This window comes from Telmatherina bonti (genome assembly GCF_933228915.1).
Source record: "Telmatherina bonti genome assembly, chromosome: 4".
NCBI classification, from domain to species: domain Eukaryota; kingdom Metazoa; phylum Chordata; class Actinopteri; order Atheriniformes; family Telmatherinidae; genus Telmatherina; species Telmatherina bonti.
In genome coordinates, this window is record NC_136622.1 from 33430554 (window position 1) to 33449146 (window position 18593).

General features: G+C 43.3%; 1 protein-coding gene across 1 annotated transcript in view; it reads right to left on the reverse strand.

The window, feature by feature from the left end:
* Positions 1-18593, reverse strand: part of magi3a (membrane associated guanylate kinase, WW and PDZ domain containing 3a) — a gene marked incomplete at its 5' end in the record, with an annotated part of 192743 nt that overhangs the window by 4475 nt on the left and 169675 nt on the right. Inside the window, 10 exons of the mRNA XM_079239678.1 lie at positions 1029-1167; positions 3214-3351; positions 3491-3566; positions 8741-8834; positions 8931-9116; positions 13340-13555; positions 14410-14602; positions 15294-15388; positions 15653-15893; positions 16669-16700. Of these exons, the coding sequence (XP_079095804.1) occupies positions 1029-1167; positions 3214-3351; positions 3491-3566; positions 8741-8834; positions 8931-9116; positions 13340-13555; positions 14410-14602; positions 15294-15388; positions 15653-15893; positions 16669-16700 (1410 nt within the window). The remainder of the gene's footprint in view (positions 1-1028; positions 1168-3213; positions 3352-3490; positions 3567-8740; positions 8835-8930; positions 9117-13339; positions 13556-14409; positions 14603-15293; positions 15389-15652; positions 15894-16668; positions 16701-18593) is intronic.

An 18593-nucleotide genomic window follows, 5' to 3' on the forward strand; every position in this document is an offset into this window, starting at 1 on the left:
GTGTAATCTGGTCTGACCTGCCAGTTCTCCAAAGGACAAAAAGGGACATTCTGACTGTAATCAGCAATAAGTCCAAAACCAAGGCTCCACGATGGCACAAGGTCATGTCAGAGCTCTTTTCTACTCCTGTGATGGGAAAATTAATGCAAAAGAAAGCATTGAGAGTAGAAGAGAAGCATATTCTGCCTGTAAGAACACATCTTTTCCAAGAATGTACATTTTAGAACCACATTCTGCTCAGATTATAAAAACCTGGCTGCAGAAGAAGACGGTACAGGTCCTGAACTGGCCTACCAGGAGACCTGACCCTGTATATTGAGGGAATAAATTGAAACTAATTTCCTGAAAATGCCTGATCTGAAATGCTTCATCGCTTGGTGGAACGCACCACAGACCTGAAATGCAGAGACTGACTTCAATTACCAAATTAAAAAGTACTTGATGGGAAAAAACATTAAATATTTTGGGTCTGCGGCCAAATCAAAGTCTAAATAAATGCAAGAATCAATTTTTTCTTTTTATTTAATTAGCATTTTTCATACTGTCATCTCTCGTTCAGATTTTTTGTTGCACACCAGCAGAAATAGGGTGAAAAATAACTACTTCAACGTGTTTGAGTAAAGGGGACGATGATGAATCACTATAAAAAAAAAAGAGAGGTTAAGGTTTACCAAAGTTATTAGGAACAGACCAAGAAAAGCAGTGAGGCCTTTAGTGATGCTCTGGTTTCATGTAGAAGCACAGGGTGGAAGAAGAGTTCAGACCTATAGGAGGAAGAGATAAATAGGTAGAAACAGACAGCCGTGCCGGTGCAGAAAACAGAGAAAGCAAAAGAGATAAACAGCACAAGAGGTTGATCAAGTTAGTGAGACAGAACAGAGAGAAAAGTCCAGAGAAGCTAGCAACACATGCATGAGAATAAAGGAGGTCAGCATTCTGCTACAACGCATACAAAAGCGCTCTGTGCAGGTGTGCTTAATATAACGTTGCATAGATGTTTGAGCTGGCGGACTTTAGCGGCGACTCACTGTGATCCGGGACCAAGCCCTGACCTGGTCGAAGCAGCAGATGAACTTTATGGCCTCCCGCTTGGATCAGTTCAATGGCCCGTGTGTGTGTGATGCCCTGCGTGGCCTCACCGTTAATCTCCACAATCTGATCGCCAACCTGTGAAGCAAATGAGGTTGGTTTGTACAGCTGCAGCCGTGACAAGCATTTCTGCAGATGGCTGAAGAACTAAGAAGAATTTCATATTTAATTTATGCATGTTGCGTAAATGTTGTGTCATAAAAACTAAAACCAATAATTTCCTATGTGACATTTTAATGGCGACATCGACAGATAATATCAATATGACGATAATATTGGTATGCTGATGATATTGGTATGTTGATAATGGTGTGTTGATAATATTGGTATGCCATTAATGTCTAAATGTTGATAATATCACAGATGAACTGGGGGATAGTTCAGAGTCACTCACTGAACACACACATACGCACATTCACACTCACTGTTACAAACACACTCTCCTATTTTTCACCGTCTTCTCCGGTCCTTGTCCCTCCCTCCACTTACGTCCAACCAACTCGCTGGTTGGACGCGCCTTTCTCGGCTGCGAACTGACTGGGTGTGCTGGGAGATCCCACCCCGACCACGCCCTCCCACGTGTGTCCTTATGCTGTGATTGTCCGAATATGTGCTTTTTCTGTTTTGAGTTTTTTTTTTTCCTTTCGTTAAACCTCTAGACTGCCCTGTAAGGGCGTTACAGAGAAACTTCCTTTTTTTTTTTCCCCTCCACCAACCCATGTTTACTTCATGTGGTTTATTTCCACTCTGCTGAAAGGCGGTGCCAGATAAAGCTGGCTGCGTAGCCTAAATAATGCCCGGACCTGTGTTCTGTGTCATGGTTCTACGTTTGTCTGTAAAATTCTGGACAGGTAGTATTTGAACCTTGAATTTCCCCTCGGGGATGAATAAAGTATTCTTGTATCTTGTATATCAGTGTGCCAATAATATCGAAATGCCAATAATATTCATATGCTGATAATATCAGTATGCCAATAATATTGGTATACCTAAAATATCAGTATGCTAAGAATGTTGGTTTGCAAATAATGTTGGGTGTTCATTATATCGGTATGTTGATAATATCGGTATGCCGATAATGTCGGAATATTGATTATATCAGTGTATCAAAAATGGTGTTATGCTGATACCGGTATGCCAATAAAATTGGCACGCCTACAATATTGGAATGCAGATAATATTGTTATAATGATAATAACGGTATGCCAATAATATCGGTATGCCGACAATATTGGTATGCCGATAATTGTGGGATGCTGATTATATCGGTATGTTAAAAATATTGGTATGCCAATAATATTGCTATGTCGATAATATCGGTATGCCAATAAAATCGGCACACCTACAATATTGGAATGCCGATAATATTGTTATAATGATAATAACGGTATGCCAATAATATCGGTATGCCGACAATATTGGAATGCCGATAATATTGTTATAATGATAATAACGGTATGCCAATAATATCGGCATGCCGACAATATTGGTATGCCGATAATATTGTTATAATGATAATAACGGTATGCCAATAATATCGGTATGCCGACAATATTGGAATGCCGATAATATTGTTATAATGATAATAACGGTATGCCAATAATATCGGTATGCCGACAATATTGGTATGCCGATAATTTTGGGATGCTGATTACATCGGTATATTAAAAATATCGGTATGCCAATAAAATCGGCACGCCTACAATATTGGAATGCCGATAATATTGTTATAATGATAATAACGGTATGCCAATAATATCGGTATGCCGACAATATTGGTATGCCGATAATATCGGTGTGTCTGTGATCTTGGTAAGTTAATAATATCAGTATGCTGATAATATCGGGCTTCCTTACTTATGAATATATTTTATATTGCTGATCTGGCTGCCTCTTCTTTTACTGGGTTACCACTTTGTAACTTTTTAGGAAGAGTGTTATATTGATAATACCTTCTTATCATTATAGTTATTATAACATTACTTTTATCAAACAGCCTTTTCTGGTTTTATTTATTCACTGAAGTGATTGCATGTTTCATGTTGCCGTCTCAAGCTTTTACTTATTCTAGTTTAATTGCAATTATTACTTGTGATAAATGAGAAGGTATATGAGGTAACTCACATGTATCCTGCCATCTTTAAGAGCAGCCCCATCTTCGGCGAGCCGCAGGATGTACAGACCCATGTTGTACTCTTTCCCTCCTCTCAGACTGAAGCCGAAACCTCGCTGGCTACGTTCCAGCTCCACCACAAAGCAGCCCTGACGTTCACAGACAAAACAAATATCAGCTCTGATGGCAGACAAGCTTCACTATTAAGTATTCTTCGTATTAATTTCCACCGAAGCTGAATGACAACTTTCATTTATTGAAAAGGTTTTTTGTTTTTGTTTGTCTCACCTGCTTTGGGCCGGACGTGATAAGTGTTCCCATCTGACTCGGTGAGGCAGAGTTCTTCATCTCAGGGTCACCATTTCTACCACAGAATAAAGCACAAACACATTATAATTAGGCACGAAATAGGCACATTTAACTGCTTTACTGCAACCACACCAACATGAGAATACAACTAAATGGAAGACATTGACTAGTCTAAAGGCCCATTTCTGCTCTTTTACGTGCGTAAATAGGAACGTTCATTTAAAATGTAGTGATATTTTCCTCTTTTATGTTGCTATAGCTGTGAAGTTAGTTCATCCACTAGGGGGCAGTGTTGAGTTTGGAGCATAGACTGTATATAAAGAGATGGGCGGAGCCACCGTGACATCACTCGTAGGTTTCTGAAGAGCTGAATTGAAGCTCGGTGGGCGGTTCCTACCGTCGCCATCTTGGCAGCGTCATGCAGGTCGTCTCGCCCAGAAAAAAAATATATGGGCAAAGAGGTGGAGCTGAGAGGGCAGCCGTGAGCGTCATGGTGGATGATTGACATGGAGCAAACTCCTTCAAAGAGCCATGTTGCTTTCTGTAGCTAAAAGCTAACCGAGCTAACCCTGAGATAACGGAAGCTGACCAGCTAACGGAGGTAAGCGGGCTAAAGCTAAGTCACGTTGTTAACTGGCTAAAAACCACTGTGGTTCTACGTTCTTCTGACTTGAAGCCGGAGATTGGCACCTGTCAATCAAAAGGACACTCCCCTAAATTTACCGAACTTCAAGATTAAATTACTTTAAAACGGGCGAGTTAGAAAAAAATTCACTCCCCCACAGTTGTCATGAAGGTAAACCTGACCTATAAACCGAAAATGGATTTTTGAACCAGGCTATGGGGATTTGCTCTGTTTTGGAGCCCCTAGTGGATGAAGGGGGAACTGCAGTTTCATGCACTTCCCCATAGGCTTCACTTTTAAACGCTGGAGGTTGCCGCATGGTTCAGAGTTCACTTTTGTGTTTTGGCGCGTGAATGTACTGGCACCATCAGTCAGCAAATCACCAGCCACTAGCAATGCACCTACACACAGAGTGTTCTTATCCCTCCCCCTACACAACGCCATGGTGGCAGAACAAGGTGGTCCTGAACCGCATCAGTCTGAGCCATTAGCTTTGTTTTTATTGGCTTGTGGCCGCAGCTGCAGCAGCCTCTGGCAAGCTGTGGTGACTTGCAGTTGCTGAAGTGTTGCAGCAAGTCATTTGCTGTGTGTCGCCAGATGAGGCTCAGTAGGTAAAGAATAAAGCACTAAGTATGGCTCTGCTTTTACCTGTAGGGGGGGCTTTTGAGCTAAATATATATCCATATTCAAACAACAGTATTGGTGGTTTTCATCACAGTTGAGTAATACTCTGTTGTTGTGCATTGAATCCATGGCAGATGGTTTTATACTAGTTTATTAAGAGTTTAGCAGGAAGTTCACTGGCAAATTTGCACAATTACAATGTATGCGTTAATGTTCAATTATAATACATATTTAGTTGTTCTTTAGTGAGTGGTAATGTATTGTATGGTTCTCTAACTGAGGAGGTTCATTTACAAATATGTCATCTTTATTCATGAATATGCAAGAAAGAAGCTTGTAAATAGGTTACCACTATAGTGACCACTATGCATCAAAGGGTTAAAGACAGATCTGGATCCCTGCAACGTTCTGGATTCTACCATCCAGAACAGGAAAAAAGGGATCTTTGAAATTTTAATCACTGCAAGAGAATAAATAAAGATTTAAACATGCAACAAATACCACAATCTAACCAAGACACTGTGGATTTATTATCAGTTTACCTGAAATCTGATGGTGGATCCGTATAAAATACATAAGTGGAACCAGAACAAGGTGGAAATGACTACATGCTTGGTTGACGTCTGCACTCTCAGAGTGCTTTTCTAGTTTATGAAAGATTTCATTTCCATTTTTCTTATCTTAAGCATCTTAACTTGTTTGGGTTTGGGGTTATACGTGCTCTGACAAGACAGAGAGGAGAGAACAGAACATAGATTCTTATTCTTTCCCCTTTTGCTGTGTAAAACAGTGATCCACACACTACCACGCCTTCACTACAGCAGCGTGAGCCTCCCTCTGTGGATTTCATTATACAACACACCCAGAGAAATGTAAATCCTTCAAAGAGCCGTGTTGCTTTTACATTTCAAAGACAGATAACAGGGCCATGCTTTAATGCTCTGCAGAGCTCATTACAATGCATTCGTGGGAACTTAGCTGTGCTGACACGCTATCTACATAGTCGAGGAATTCATAGCCGCTCCAGTGCTGAGAAGAGTTTAGACACTTCACGCCGCCGAGCTGACAAGCCGCTGCTCGTACCCATGTCTGGGTTTGACCCAAGGCGTGTGCTGGTGATTAAAATGGAGAGGAAGAAGTGTGCCGCTGAGAGCTAAACAAGGAGAGGAGGGACACCCGCTGATAGGCTGTGTAACTGAACGGTGGAGGCGGGAAGCGGCGTCAGTGAAATGCAGCGGCTGTAATGTATTAAAGAGTCGGAGCCAAGTGATCTTGTTTCAAGAGAAAGATCAAAGAGAAAGCAGGACTTTTAGTAATTTGTCTGCTTTTCTTTGACTGACCATGTAGAAAGAGGGTGGGGGGGGTGGGTAACAAGGGATAACAAGGGAATTCAGTGGCAAAACAGAATCAGAGGAGCTCTCTCAGGACCAGGGACTAGCGGATGGATGGATGGATGGATGGATGGCTAATTGAATGGATAGATGGATGGCTGACTGAATGGATAGATGGATGGATGGCTGACTGAATGGATGGATGGATGGATGAATGAATGGATGGCTGCCTGAATGGACAGATGGATGGATGGCTGACTGGATGGATGGACGGATGGCTGGCTGACTGAATGGATGGATGGAGGGATGGATGGATGGCTGATTGAATGGATGGGTGAATGGATGGATGGCTGGCTGAGTGAATGGATGGATGGATAGATGAATGGATGGATGGATGGCTGACTGGATGGATAGATGGATGGATGGCTGACTGGATGGATGAATGGATGGAGGGATGGATGGATGGATGGATGGATGGATGGATGGATGAATGGATGGATGGATGGATAGATGGATGGATGGCTGACTGGATGGATGAATGGATGGAGGGATGGATGGATGGATGGACGGACAGATGTCTGGCTGACTGAATGGATGGATGGATGGCTGATTGAATGGATGGATGAATGGATGGATGGCTGGCTGAGTGAATGAATGGTGGATAGATGGATGGATGGATGGATGAATGGATGGATGGCTGACTGAATGGATAGATGGATGGATGGCTCACTGATGGATGAATGGATGGAGGGATGGATGATGGATGAATGGATGGATGGATGGATGATGGATGGATGGATGGACAGATGTCTGGCTGACTGAATGGAAGGATGGATGGATGGATGGACAGATGTCTGGCTGACTGAATGAATGGAAGGATGGATGGATGGATGGATGGATGGATGGATGGATGGACAGATGTCTGGCTGACTGAATGAATGGAAGGATGGATGGATGGATGGATGGATGGACAGATGTCTGGCTGACTGAATGAATGGAAGGATGGATGGATGGATGGATGGATGGATGGACAGATGTCTGGCTGACTGAATGAATGGAAGGATGGATGGAAGGATGGATGGATGGATGGATGGATGGATGGACAGATGTCTGGCTGACTGAATGAATGGAAGGATGGATGGATGATGGATGGATGGATGGACAGATGTCTGGCTGACTGAATGAATGGAAGGATGGATGGATGGATGGATGGATGGATGGACAGATGTCTGGCTGACTGAATGAATGGAAGGATGGATGGATGGATGGATGGATGGACAGATGTCTGGCTGACTGAATGGATGGATGCACTGGCTCCAGTGGTCTTCTCCCAGTAGCCAGGAAAACCTCAGATACCCGACACACCTCAGCTGACTCCTTTCAGAACAAAACAGCGGAAGCTTCATGCCAAGTGTGAGCTCCAGATCCGATCTGTCAGGATGAGCCTGAACACCTTCTGAGGGAAGCTCATTCCAGCCGCTGGTATCTGTGACATCATTATTTCCATCACAACCCATATCTGATGACCACAGGTGAGGGGTGGAACGTGCACAGGCCAGTAATTTAAGAGCTTCGGCTTTCAGCGCAGCTCTCTCTCCGCAGCAACGAGCGGGTGCAGCACCTTCATTACTGCTGACAAAACCCTGATTTGTCTGTCCATCTCACGCTCCTTCCCACCATAATTTGCTGAGATCAGTCTCTTAAGGTGACGTGGCAAAATTCACCGCTTGCACTTCTTATGGAGCTCCTACTTTAAGGCGTGTCAGGGATCACAGTGAAATTATAGCTGCAAACCTCCTTCAATCCTTAGCTTTTCTACAGAAAAGTGACTAATGTTAGCTTTCAAAATTTGCTGCCATTCACTTGAATCCCCCCCCCCCCCCCCCCCCCATTGGGTTTTTTCCGCTTCACTGGTTGCAACATGAGCTGAAGGCTTTGTTTGTCTCTACATGCACCTGTTTTCACATGGCCTTAAGGTTTGTACTTTCACTGCAACAGCCTAAAAGACTCGTTCCTGAATTGCATGACCTTGTTTAGATGTTTATGTGCAAATTTTTCATTTTGAATGTTGCATTTGAAAGTTTTCTTTTAGAGCTTCAGCTTCCTGGAAGTGTCTTACAACCAGACAGACAATTCATTTTGCTTTTTCATGTTTAACATCAGGCAGTTTTGGCACAAAGATTTCATGAGCTTCTTAACTTTGGACCTTTCTGCTTAATTGTTGAACAGAATCCACTTCCTCACATCTTAATGAGGAACCAGCTCCCCGAAACCCTGCTATCTTGTTAAATCCTTCTTTTGCTTTCTGGGACATCAATTATTTAATTTTCCAAGAACTTGGAGGCTACTTAGATAAATCCATGTCTGTTGATTATTGGGAAACTTTGAAAAAGCTTTGAAATGTTTATCTTCTGGCCATAGATTTAACAAGCTAATTAAGCGTATGAGGCTGAGGGAAATGCTATCTGAAAGCTCCAATATCCCGAAGACATTTTCACAGAGCTTTTTCTTTCTACTTCAAGATTGCACTTCAGTAAAATAATGCAATAAGGCTGATTAAACTGTGTAAGTATGTCCCTGTTGGAGTCTCTACACACTGAATGATTCACTGTCAGAGAAATGTTGAAAATGTTGTGCTGAGTAGCGTACCTGTCCTGATAGCTGGAAGGCTGCTGCCCGACAGCCCTGTGTTGGGCTGAAGGGCTCTGCTTTGCTGAGTTGGTTCCAGATGGAGGAGCGCTGTCTGCAAGAGCACAGAGCACATCAGCGTCCCATCATCCCGTCCCCAGGATAGCATCGTTAGATCGGCTCGATAGAAACCAGACTTGTGCCAACCTACCGTCTTCAGGTACAACAGTGAGGGTGACTGAATTGCCTGCGTCCTTGATGAGCTGAACGATATCGTTGTGCGACAGCTCCATGATGGACCGGCCGTTCACTGCAGAGATGCGGTCTCCTACTTTCATCTGGCCTACGCGGTCCGTAGGGCTGCCTTCGATGATGCGACCGATTTTATGAGGTATGACTGGAACAGAGAATAAAACCATCCAGATGTTTGGCATGTCGACTTTCACAGTGTAAAAATGCACACAAAAACGAAGAAATATTACATGTACAACCCTTAGATGACACTAAGCAGTGAATTTAGCCGTGTGCTAAAACAATGTCAAGGAGGAAAGACATCTGCAATGACCTAGTAGCAGCAGTTGTTGCTGCTCATCAATCTGGGAAAGGTTTTAAGTCAAGTTCATCACTCTAATGAGAAATGTATTCCCAAATGTAGAACATTTAAGACATAAACAGACATCCTGGCAAGCTTCAGCTCAAAGTCAGACTGAGAAATGTTCTGAAAAACAGCAAAATCCCAAAGTTACACCTGAACCTACCATAATAACTTCTGGAACAGTGTGTTTAGGACAGACGAGACAAGAGAGATGATTTTTGGTCATGATGCACAGCGGCACGTTAGCTGAAAATAGAGCGCACCCTAATCCTAACCCTAGCATATCAGCACAAACGTCTCCAGCCACAGAGCCTGAACCCCTCGCAGTCATTAAAGACGTACCATGCAACTTTGCGACCCTAAAACTCAGCGTTTGGTGCCACAGTGGGATCTATAATGTGCATTTCTGGAGTTATCTCCAGCCAATAGCATGTCGCCTTTCAAGTTTCTGCAGGATGTTACAGCTGTGTTTTGCTTTACACACCATGTCAAACACTAGCAAGTGGAAATCAACACACTGGCTGTTTTGAACAAGCTCAGCGGCCAATTCAGCAAAGAAATGCAAGAATACATTATAAAAGGAAGAGAGGAAAAGAAGGAGAGTGAAAAGGACAGAGCAAGAGATAAGACTGTGAGAGAGCTCACAGCACAGGTACGATGCAAGATGAACGCTGAATAAGCTGCTGAAAGGTGGTTTGCCACTAAGAAAATCTGTAAAAGTCCTACAGAGCATCGTTTCCATGGTACGCTGACATTTACTGTACACATTGCTGGAACAGTCACGTCCCAACTTCCCCCCGCCCACCACCATCGTGTGCAAGCCGAGTTTCACTGTGTGGCATCGCGTCCCTCTCAAGCGGCAACCTCCGGTGGTTAAAAGTGAAGCCTATGCGGAAGTGCATAGAACTGCAGTTCCATCTTCATCCACTAGGGGCTGTTAAACAGAGCAAATCCCCATAGACTCCCATGTTAAAAAGACCAACTTCACAGCAGAAATAAACATGTTTACAGCCTGGTTCCTATTTAGATTCATTAGGTCAGGTTTACCTTCATGACAACTGTGGGGGCAGTGAATTTTTTTCTAACTCGCCCGTTTTAAAGTAATTTAATCTCGAAGTTCGGCATATTTAGGGGGCGTCTCCTTTTGATTGACAGGTACCAATCTCTTTTTTTTTTTTTTTTGTCGTACCAATCTCCCGCTTCAAGTCAGAAGAACGGAGAACAACCGCCAGTGAACAACGTGAGTTAGCTTTAGCCTGCTTACCTCCATTAGCTGGTTAGCTGCTGTTCACTCGATGTCAATCATCCACCATGACACTCACAGCCTCCCTCTCAGCTCCACCTCTTTGCCCATTTATGTATTTTCCAGGCGAGAGGACACACATGCCCTTGCCAAGATGGCGATGGTAGGAACCGCCCACCGAGCGTCAATTCAGCTCTTCAGAAACCTACATGTGACGTCACAGAGGCAACGTCCATCTCTTTATATACAGTCTATGGTCCCTCTCCATCTTACACACACAACGGACGCAAGGACAAAAAAAAAAGAGAGAAGATGTCCAGAAGGGAGCTCAGAGAAGAGACAGGATGCAAGACAGATGCTGAATTAGCTGCGTTTGGGGCCCAAAAATGCAAAAATCTGCCAAATTTCAGTGGTGCCGGTTTAAGGGCTGGGATATCCTGGCTGTTAGCGACTGTGTACATGTCATGGCTGCCAAGGGTAATGTGTTGGACGTGCCAGTTACAATACTGATTTACAGCACTTATGCAAACAAAAGCAGGAACACAAGGTCAGGTAAACACACTGGTGGATAGTTTTAAAGCAAGTCTCTCGGAGTCTACAAGCATCTTTAGGGTTTTCCTTTGGTTTGCACAGCAACCAACACTCCTGCCTGAACAGCTGGCAACAGGCCGGTACACTGCTGCTTACAGAAATGTCCCAGAGACATCATGCGACCAGCAGATTGGCCTTTTCATTGTTTCAGAGTCCAAGTGCCGTGTAGCAACCTTAGCTGTGACTTCCAGCATTGAGCCTTTTGGCTGCGTTATGCTGCTGTCGTTCTGTAGCAAATATACACACAGATGGTGCAGAACAGAAAGCATCTCCCAGCCCCCAGTCAATCATGAACTCCTGTATCCAAAAAGTATTCCACAGTCCAATGAGAAGCCATCTGTCTGACATCTAAAGCTTGGCTTATACTGGGTCATGCAGCAGGACAAAGATCCCGAATACAGCAGAAAGTCTGCAACAGAAAGGCTGAGAAGAAAAGACTCAAGGTGTCTCAGTGGTCCAGTCAAATCCCAGACCCTCACATGACCGCAGTTATGTGGTGGGACTTTAAGCTGCAATAAATAAATCCTAAATGATGTGGAGGACTGACAGCATGACAGGAACGAGACAGCTTCTAGCCAATGCTGCTAAGGTTGGTTTAACAGGCTGTTGCATCATGAAGTGTAGAATGTAGCTGAGTAACAAATCACCAGCTGTTCAGGTTGTATTTATTGGATTTAAACTTTTAACTTAAAGCTGGGGTAGGTGATGTTAGGGAGCTAGCAAGATGGGAAAGTGGCGCCCTATCTTGGCTCCTCCCCCTCTGGTTTTGCTCCTTGTGTGATCCAAGGCTTCTTTCTTGCCTCCGCCAAGGTTATGTTTTTACCGCCATTTATCTGTTTGTGTTCAAGATAACTCAAAAAGTTCTGGATATAGATTTTATTGAAATTTTCAGGATTTGTTGGAAATGTGAAAAGGAGGAACTGATTTAATTCTGGTGGTGATCCGGATCACCGTTTGGATCCAGGAACTATTTTAAATGCCATGGCAGAGGTTTGCGCTCTCCTTGTTTTTTTTCTAGTTCGCAGCTTTTTCCACCAATGATTTTCTCTTTCTCGGCTGTTCAGCAGGAGGAAGCAAATAAACCGAGCCGGGTCGGGAAATCCTTCCTGCATTTTCTCAGCCATGTTTGTCTTTCGAGTTTCTTCTTCACTACTTTGTATTTTGATCCTAACACGCTGTTTATATGCAGGGTGTGGCTATCAGGTATGCGCTGCTGGAGGGAGAGGAGAAATATAAGAAATGAACAACTTCAATTTGGTCCAAATGTTTGTATTGGTCAGAGTTTTTACAGATTAACCGCAAACAGAGGGGTGTAACTATATTTCTTATTGTTCATGATTTCAGAATGTATAGACTACTGTAGGGAAGGTTTCTGACCACTAAAGACTGTAAGGTGCTGGACGTATTTATCTCTACTCTCAACCTGGTGTGTCGGCCAGAACACTGCTTGAGGCCAGGGCGTTTCTGTAGCTAAGTGGACGTTGGCAAAGATGGAGGTGGCTAAAGTCTATAAGAATGAGGCAGGATGGTTGGTTTGAATGGTTTGTATTTCTGGTTTGTCAGAAGATGGATACACCAGGGATACAGGAGTTGTGATTTCTTTTCATTGACGCACAACTTGTATGAGGCTGCCGCTGAATTAAACGGTCTTTATGCAGGGCTCACGCTGAGACGTGGTGCTGGAGCAGAACTTGCGTTTCCACACTGAACGCTCACATTAACAACTAAATAACAATAAGGTCTTTTCTACAACTACTATCAGGACGAGGAACCACATCACCCAGAGTAAAATGTCTCTGAATAGGATTACCTAGCCCGGCTTTAATGTAGAGGTGTGAAACTCGAGTCTGAAGCTCTAACATGTTTTTATGCTCCACCACATCTTAATTAAATGAAGGAGTCCCTGTGCAGAACTTGACAATAAGCTGTTGGAGTTATTTGATATGAATCAGGTGTGTTGGAGCAGGGAAGCACAACTTGGAGGACAGGTTTTAGTCCTCTTTAAGGACCAGGGTCTTAAGGAATGGGCTCTTGTGTAACGTTTACCAGGTCGTCTGACTATTTTAAAGCAGTTTGATGTGTGCATGTGTTTTTCTCCTGGTCTATCAGCCTCTGAACCTCTAAATCGCTGGAAGGTTGTCAGAACGATGCGCGCTTCGGGTCAAAAGTTAAAACACATGGCATCTCTAACCTCCAGGTGGGGGCTTGTTCTTTGATGTAAGAATGACAAAGCCAAAGCCTTCGTTGTCTTTGCGCTGCAGCGTGACGTCAAAGTGCTCCGGTCGAGACGTCTGAGCGGGCTGGACGGCGTTTGGCGCCTCAATGCGAGGTACCTTAGGAGAGCTGTTGACCTGAGCGGATGCAACCTGCTGGGGCTGCTGGCTGCTCTCCTCCTCCCCACTCCCATCTGACAAGACGACAAAACACAGAAATATGATATTTTTACCAACACAGGGATAAACTCTCACGTTCCCAGTTTATTGTTACATGAATAATCTTGTTGGCTGACAGATGAACATGTAAGACTAAACCCTTTAAAATTAGATATTCTTCAGCCAATCTACCGCAATATCTCATTATTTCATATTTGTTTGGTGAAGCCCCTGTTTTCTAAGATCGCTTCAGTATTAAACCCTCCTCTGGAAGCATAAACCCTTCATGATTGATGTTTAATTTCTGCTCCAGCAAACCCAAAGTAATTTCCACTGTGTCTGTGTCCCTCATGCAGAGGCTGCTTGTGGGGTAAATAAGTCTGAACATGGAAAATGTTTGTGCTGCTTAGAAAAAAAACCATAAAGTCAGGATATTTTCTTTTGTCTTGATTTCAGAGGATAATCATTTTTTCATTGCTGATCTACGTTTTAATGCCACTCACACACGTATCCACCCAAACCGGTAAACTGGGAGCTTTTATTTTATTTCTTTCCATGTTTTCCTCTCTTCCCCGTCACTTTTAGACTTTACCTGTCCCTTTACAGTGATTAATGCACCTTTTTCAGAAGTTTGGTTTAGTTTTCGACAGAATGTCTGCCAAGCAGAGCATCTATGAAGTCGTTTTTTTTATTCTTATCAAACCTCATTTATTCAGATTTTTCAGTCACCCAGAACAAATTTAAAGGATTACAGAGAAAATCCCACATCAAAGCTTTTTCTCTGAGGTTTTCCTGAAGCACAGTGATCTCAGCCAAAGGAGGAAGCAAGAATGTGTGATTAAAGTCCCCTCAGAGGAATGCAGAGCTGATTATGAGAAGGCAGACCCACCTGGGTGTGCCAGTTTTCGGCGGACTGTAAGCATGACTTGGCCGTTGCGGGCAGCGTTGGTCATCAGCTCCAGTACTTGTTTATGGGACTTGCCCTTGACCGGCACGCCGTCTATACAAAGCAGCTCATCTCCAGCCCGTAAGCGCCCATCCTTCTCAGCTGCACCAAGTGGCACAATGGCGCCAATGTAAACCTGAAAGAGAACCAAGGTGTAAAAAAACAAACCAAGTCAATGCAAGCACCTTGGCTGGCAGATCCTCTAAAAATAATTTTTTTTCTTAAAACAACTTTCCATCATCCAGAGACTTTCAAAGCTAACTTTAGCCACTGAAAACACCTCAAATTAGGCATCTTAACCCTTTAAAGGTGTAGTCGTCACGACAACGGAGACATATTTACAGGCTGTTTTCTTGCATATTCATGAAGGAGGATGGTATATTTGTATATTAACCACTTAAGTGAACATTAGTTCAGTACACTGCTGCTTACTGGACAAGGAATAAATATATTCTGTAATGAAACATACATCGTAACAACGCTTACAGGACCGGAGTAGCCCATCCCTGATGTAAGGTGTGGAGCTGGGTTACTCATTGCAGTCCTACAACCTGCAATCCGTCTGATATTCAGTGTTTTCCTGCTTCAACACATCAAGTGAAATCAGATTAAATCCCTCTAATAACCTTTAAAAGTCTAATGAGTGCAATGACTCATTACTTAAAGTCAGGTGTGTTGGAGCAGGACACATGGAAAACCTGCTGGATTGCAGTTCTTGAGGACCGGAACAAATATCACTGGTGTGGATTCATAAAAAAAGACATCTGAAACTTTAAACAGAGGGGATAATAAATACTACGGTTGGACCCAGCAGGGCTGCGACTTACGGGCTGGTCCGGTCCCTCTCCTCCCAAAACTCTGAAGCCAAAGCCCGACTCCTGGTTCCTTTTTATGAACACATCCAGGTCCTTGGTATTAGGAGCTGCAGAGTGAAGGAAGAACGTGATCACAAACCTACAAAGACTTCAATGAGTGTGACCAGATTGCAGCTTTTCATTATTAATAATAATAAAATATTAAAGTTATTTAAAGACTTTGGTTTAAATTCTAGCAAACTGCGAGAGGAATAACATATGTATTACACATCCAACATCCAACATGGGAAGATGCTACAAACAGTTAAGAAAGGGAAGTGTGAAGGTTTTCAGTCTGCAGAGGCAGAAGTGCAACCTAACGTGCTGCTTACGTTTGCTCTCCAGTAACGCTTTGGACTTGAGGTAGAGCTCAGATGCATCTGGTTTGGGTGAAGATGAGCGCATGGAGTTGGTGGAAAGAGGAAGCACGTTGGGGGGTGCCTCTGGCTGACAGAGGGTCTCAGTGCTGCTTATTATCTCCTGTCTGTGCGACTGGGAGCTCGGCTGGGGCAACTGCTGGGGTGCCTGGTGAAGAGTCGGCTGGGAAACGGTGTGAGACATAAGAGCCGTGCACTGCAAGACACACAGAATCAGCAATGAACCGGTGGGCAATGATGGACCTCAGCTGGACTGTCACTTTAAACCAAACTAATAACACTGGAAGTGTGAGTATTCTCACTGGATAATTATAATAATAGATATTCTAGTCGAGGCAGATGGCTGCCCTCCCTGAGCCGGGTTCTGCTGGAGGTTTTCTTCCTGTTAAAGGGGAGTTTTTTCCTTCCTACTGTCGCCTCATGCATGCTCAGAATGGGAGATTGCATCGTCATGATTCAATGCAATCAGTTGGTTTCTATTATAGGATATGTATGAACTGGCTTGAAATGATGTGTATTTTGATTCATGCTGTGAAGTGCGCCATACAAAAAAAAGCTGAATTGAATTGAAATTGAATTGAATTCTATCTTAGAGATTAACTTCTATAAATCGCAGGGCAGCTGATGAAGGATACGTAGGAGGTATTCCCGGATGACGAAATTAGCAGAATAATGCTGTATGAGGAAGCCCTTTTCTCCCTCAGCTCCTCTATTTTTAAAGCTCAGCACGAAGGTGCGTACACGGACAAAGATGTTAAACATGGCAGATCGCTTTACACACCCAAACACACACGGATGCTAAGTTGCTATTTGCAATAGCCTGAACATTTTACCCACATGCACTTCCAGGAATAACAGCGTGAGCTGATATGCTTTCCTGAATAATGCAGCCAACAACAGCTGCAGCGCCGACAGAGCGAAGCAGAAGCCTTTCTGTTCAACAATCCAGCAGTTTTACTGAGAAAACTTACCGGTTTCAGTGACTTCACAGGAGATGTCTGACCTGTGAGGAGCGAGAGGAAAGTAGAGTCAAATCATTTCAGCAGATATAATAAACATACAGAACGGTACCAGCCTGGAGCAGACTCTTCTTCATTTAGATTTCACTTCCAAGGAGACAAATATTCCTAAAACAGACTCGGAACAGTCGTTTGCCAGACTTTCTTAAGGTCTCTAAAAGTTTTCTATGTGATATTTGCTGCTTTTTCATTCATATTCATAGGAGAAAATCTGCTGTTTGTGCCACTTAAAATCAAACAATCATTCATTCTAACAATAAAAAAGCCCCCCATGCAGGATTAAACCTGCACTGTGAACTTAGAAAATAACCTAGTTCTGTTTATTTTATTATTCCACTAATCCCAGCTGGATTAGTCCCAGTTATTTCTCTGTGTTTAACCCATCCTAGTTACACTAGCAGCAGTACCCAGACGGCAGGTGGGGGTTAAGGGCTTTCGTAGCCTTCCAGATCCAAGCCCACCTCTCCAACCATTCGGCCCACACTCCCCTTTAAGTGAAACGTTTAGGTACTTTGCCACCAGCAGCCTCTCACACAGACATTTCTGTGGCTGCGGAAGATAACGCGGCACAAAGAGGAGTCAGCTTAAAACTTTTCTCAGCATCGTGTTTGTTTATTTCCAGGATTTGCAATAAATGCTGCAGAGGCAGCAGCTAGTCTTCCTGGGGTCCCCTCTTAAAACAAGATTAATTAAATACATGTATTAATATTAATATTAATATTTAATTCCCACTGTTGTGGGGAGAGCTAAATTGACAGGTCCATTAATGTGACCGCCAGAGGGCCTTGGTAAGAATGCACGTAGGAGATGATTCAGATGTCTTCTTTATTATTTCACTTTAGCTCACATTGGTTGTCCTGGTATAGAGTGTGGTTCTGTAACACAGATAATTAACATATCTGAATTATAATGTAATAAATACAACGAAACATGAATGACAGAACATTTGGTGCTTTGTCACACCCACCATGCGAAACCAGCCACATTTGCAGCAACGAGACCCGACCCCGACCTGAGAGGCGGCTGAAAATGGATGGATGGACAATGCAAAACCCCAACCTACCACATATAGCATCCTATTTCTACAAAAATACCATAATAGATAAAATGACAGGTACTGATATATATACAAACAACAGGAAGACAAAGCAGGAGGAGGTGATTGTGTCTGATGTTCATCTGGAAATCCAGACACAAATAACACGGGTTAGTGCTATTCACAATGATAACAATAAAAAATATTGAAATCTTTCATTTGAAAATCAAATCGTGTGGAGTGTGCCCTGAAAATGTGAGGAAACTGGACAAAGGAAGACATGTCAGGCCTAGAGTACTACTTCCAGCTGACAAACGGGATCTGAACGACCTTCAGACACCGATAGGAAAAAAAAGGCCAGTAAAGACAAGGCCTGAGAGATCCATCTGTCCCTTCTTCTTGTCAAGAAGCCATTTTCAGGGGAGAAAATCAGAGTTAAAAGCTTGTCTAATGGGGGGATGAATCCTGTCGTGAAATCTTTTTGGTTCAAATCATCATATTCATCTCAGCATGAAGGAGGTCCGGAGAAAGATGCAGGAGTGTGTCAGCCACCTCTAAAAGCGTGCTTCAATCAGTGTTTTTTATGGGGGTGGCTGCATCTGAACCAGCTCTGTGGTGGATCTTTTCATAATGATGGAATTACAACCTGAGAAAATCCTCCAAGCAACAGCATCAGGAAAACATCTGGCTTTGCTTTCCAGCATGACAACGATGCTAAACATCCAGCCGAACGGCTAAAAGCAAAGCTGAATCAGTCCTGAGTCAGCCTCCTTGGAGCCTGGACCTCTTAGTCTTCATCACGGACCTCAGACTGTGATGAAGAATAAACACTGTCATCAAA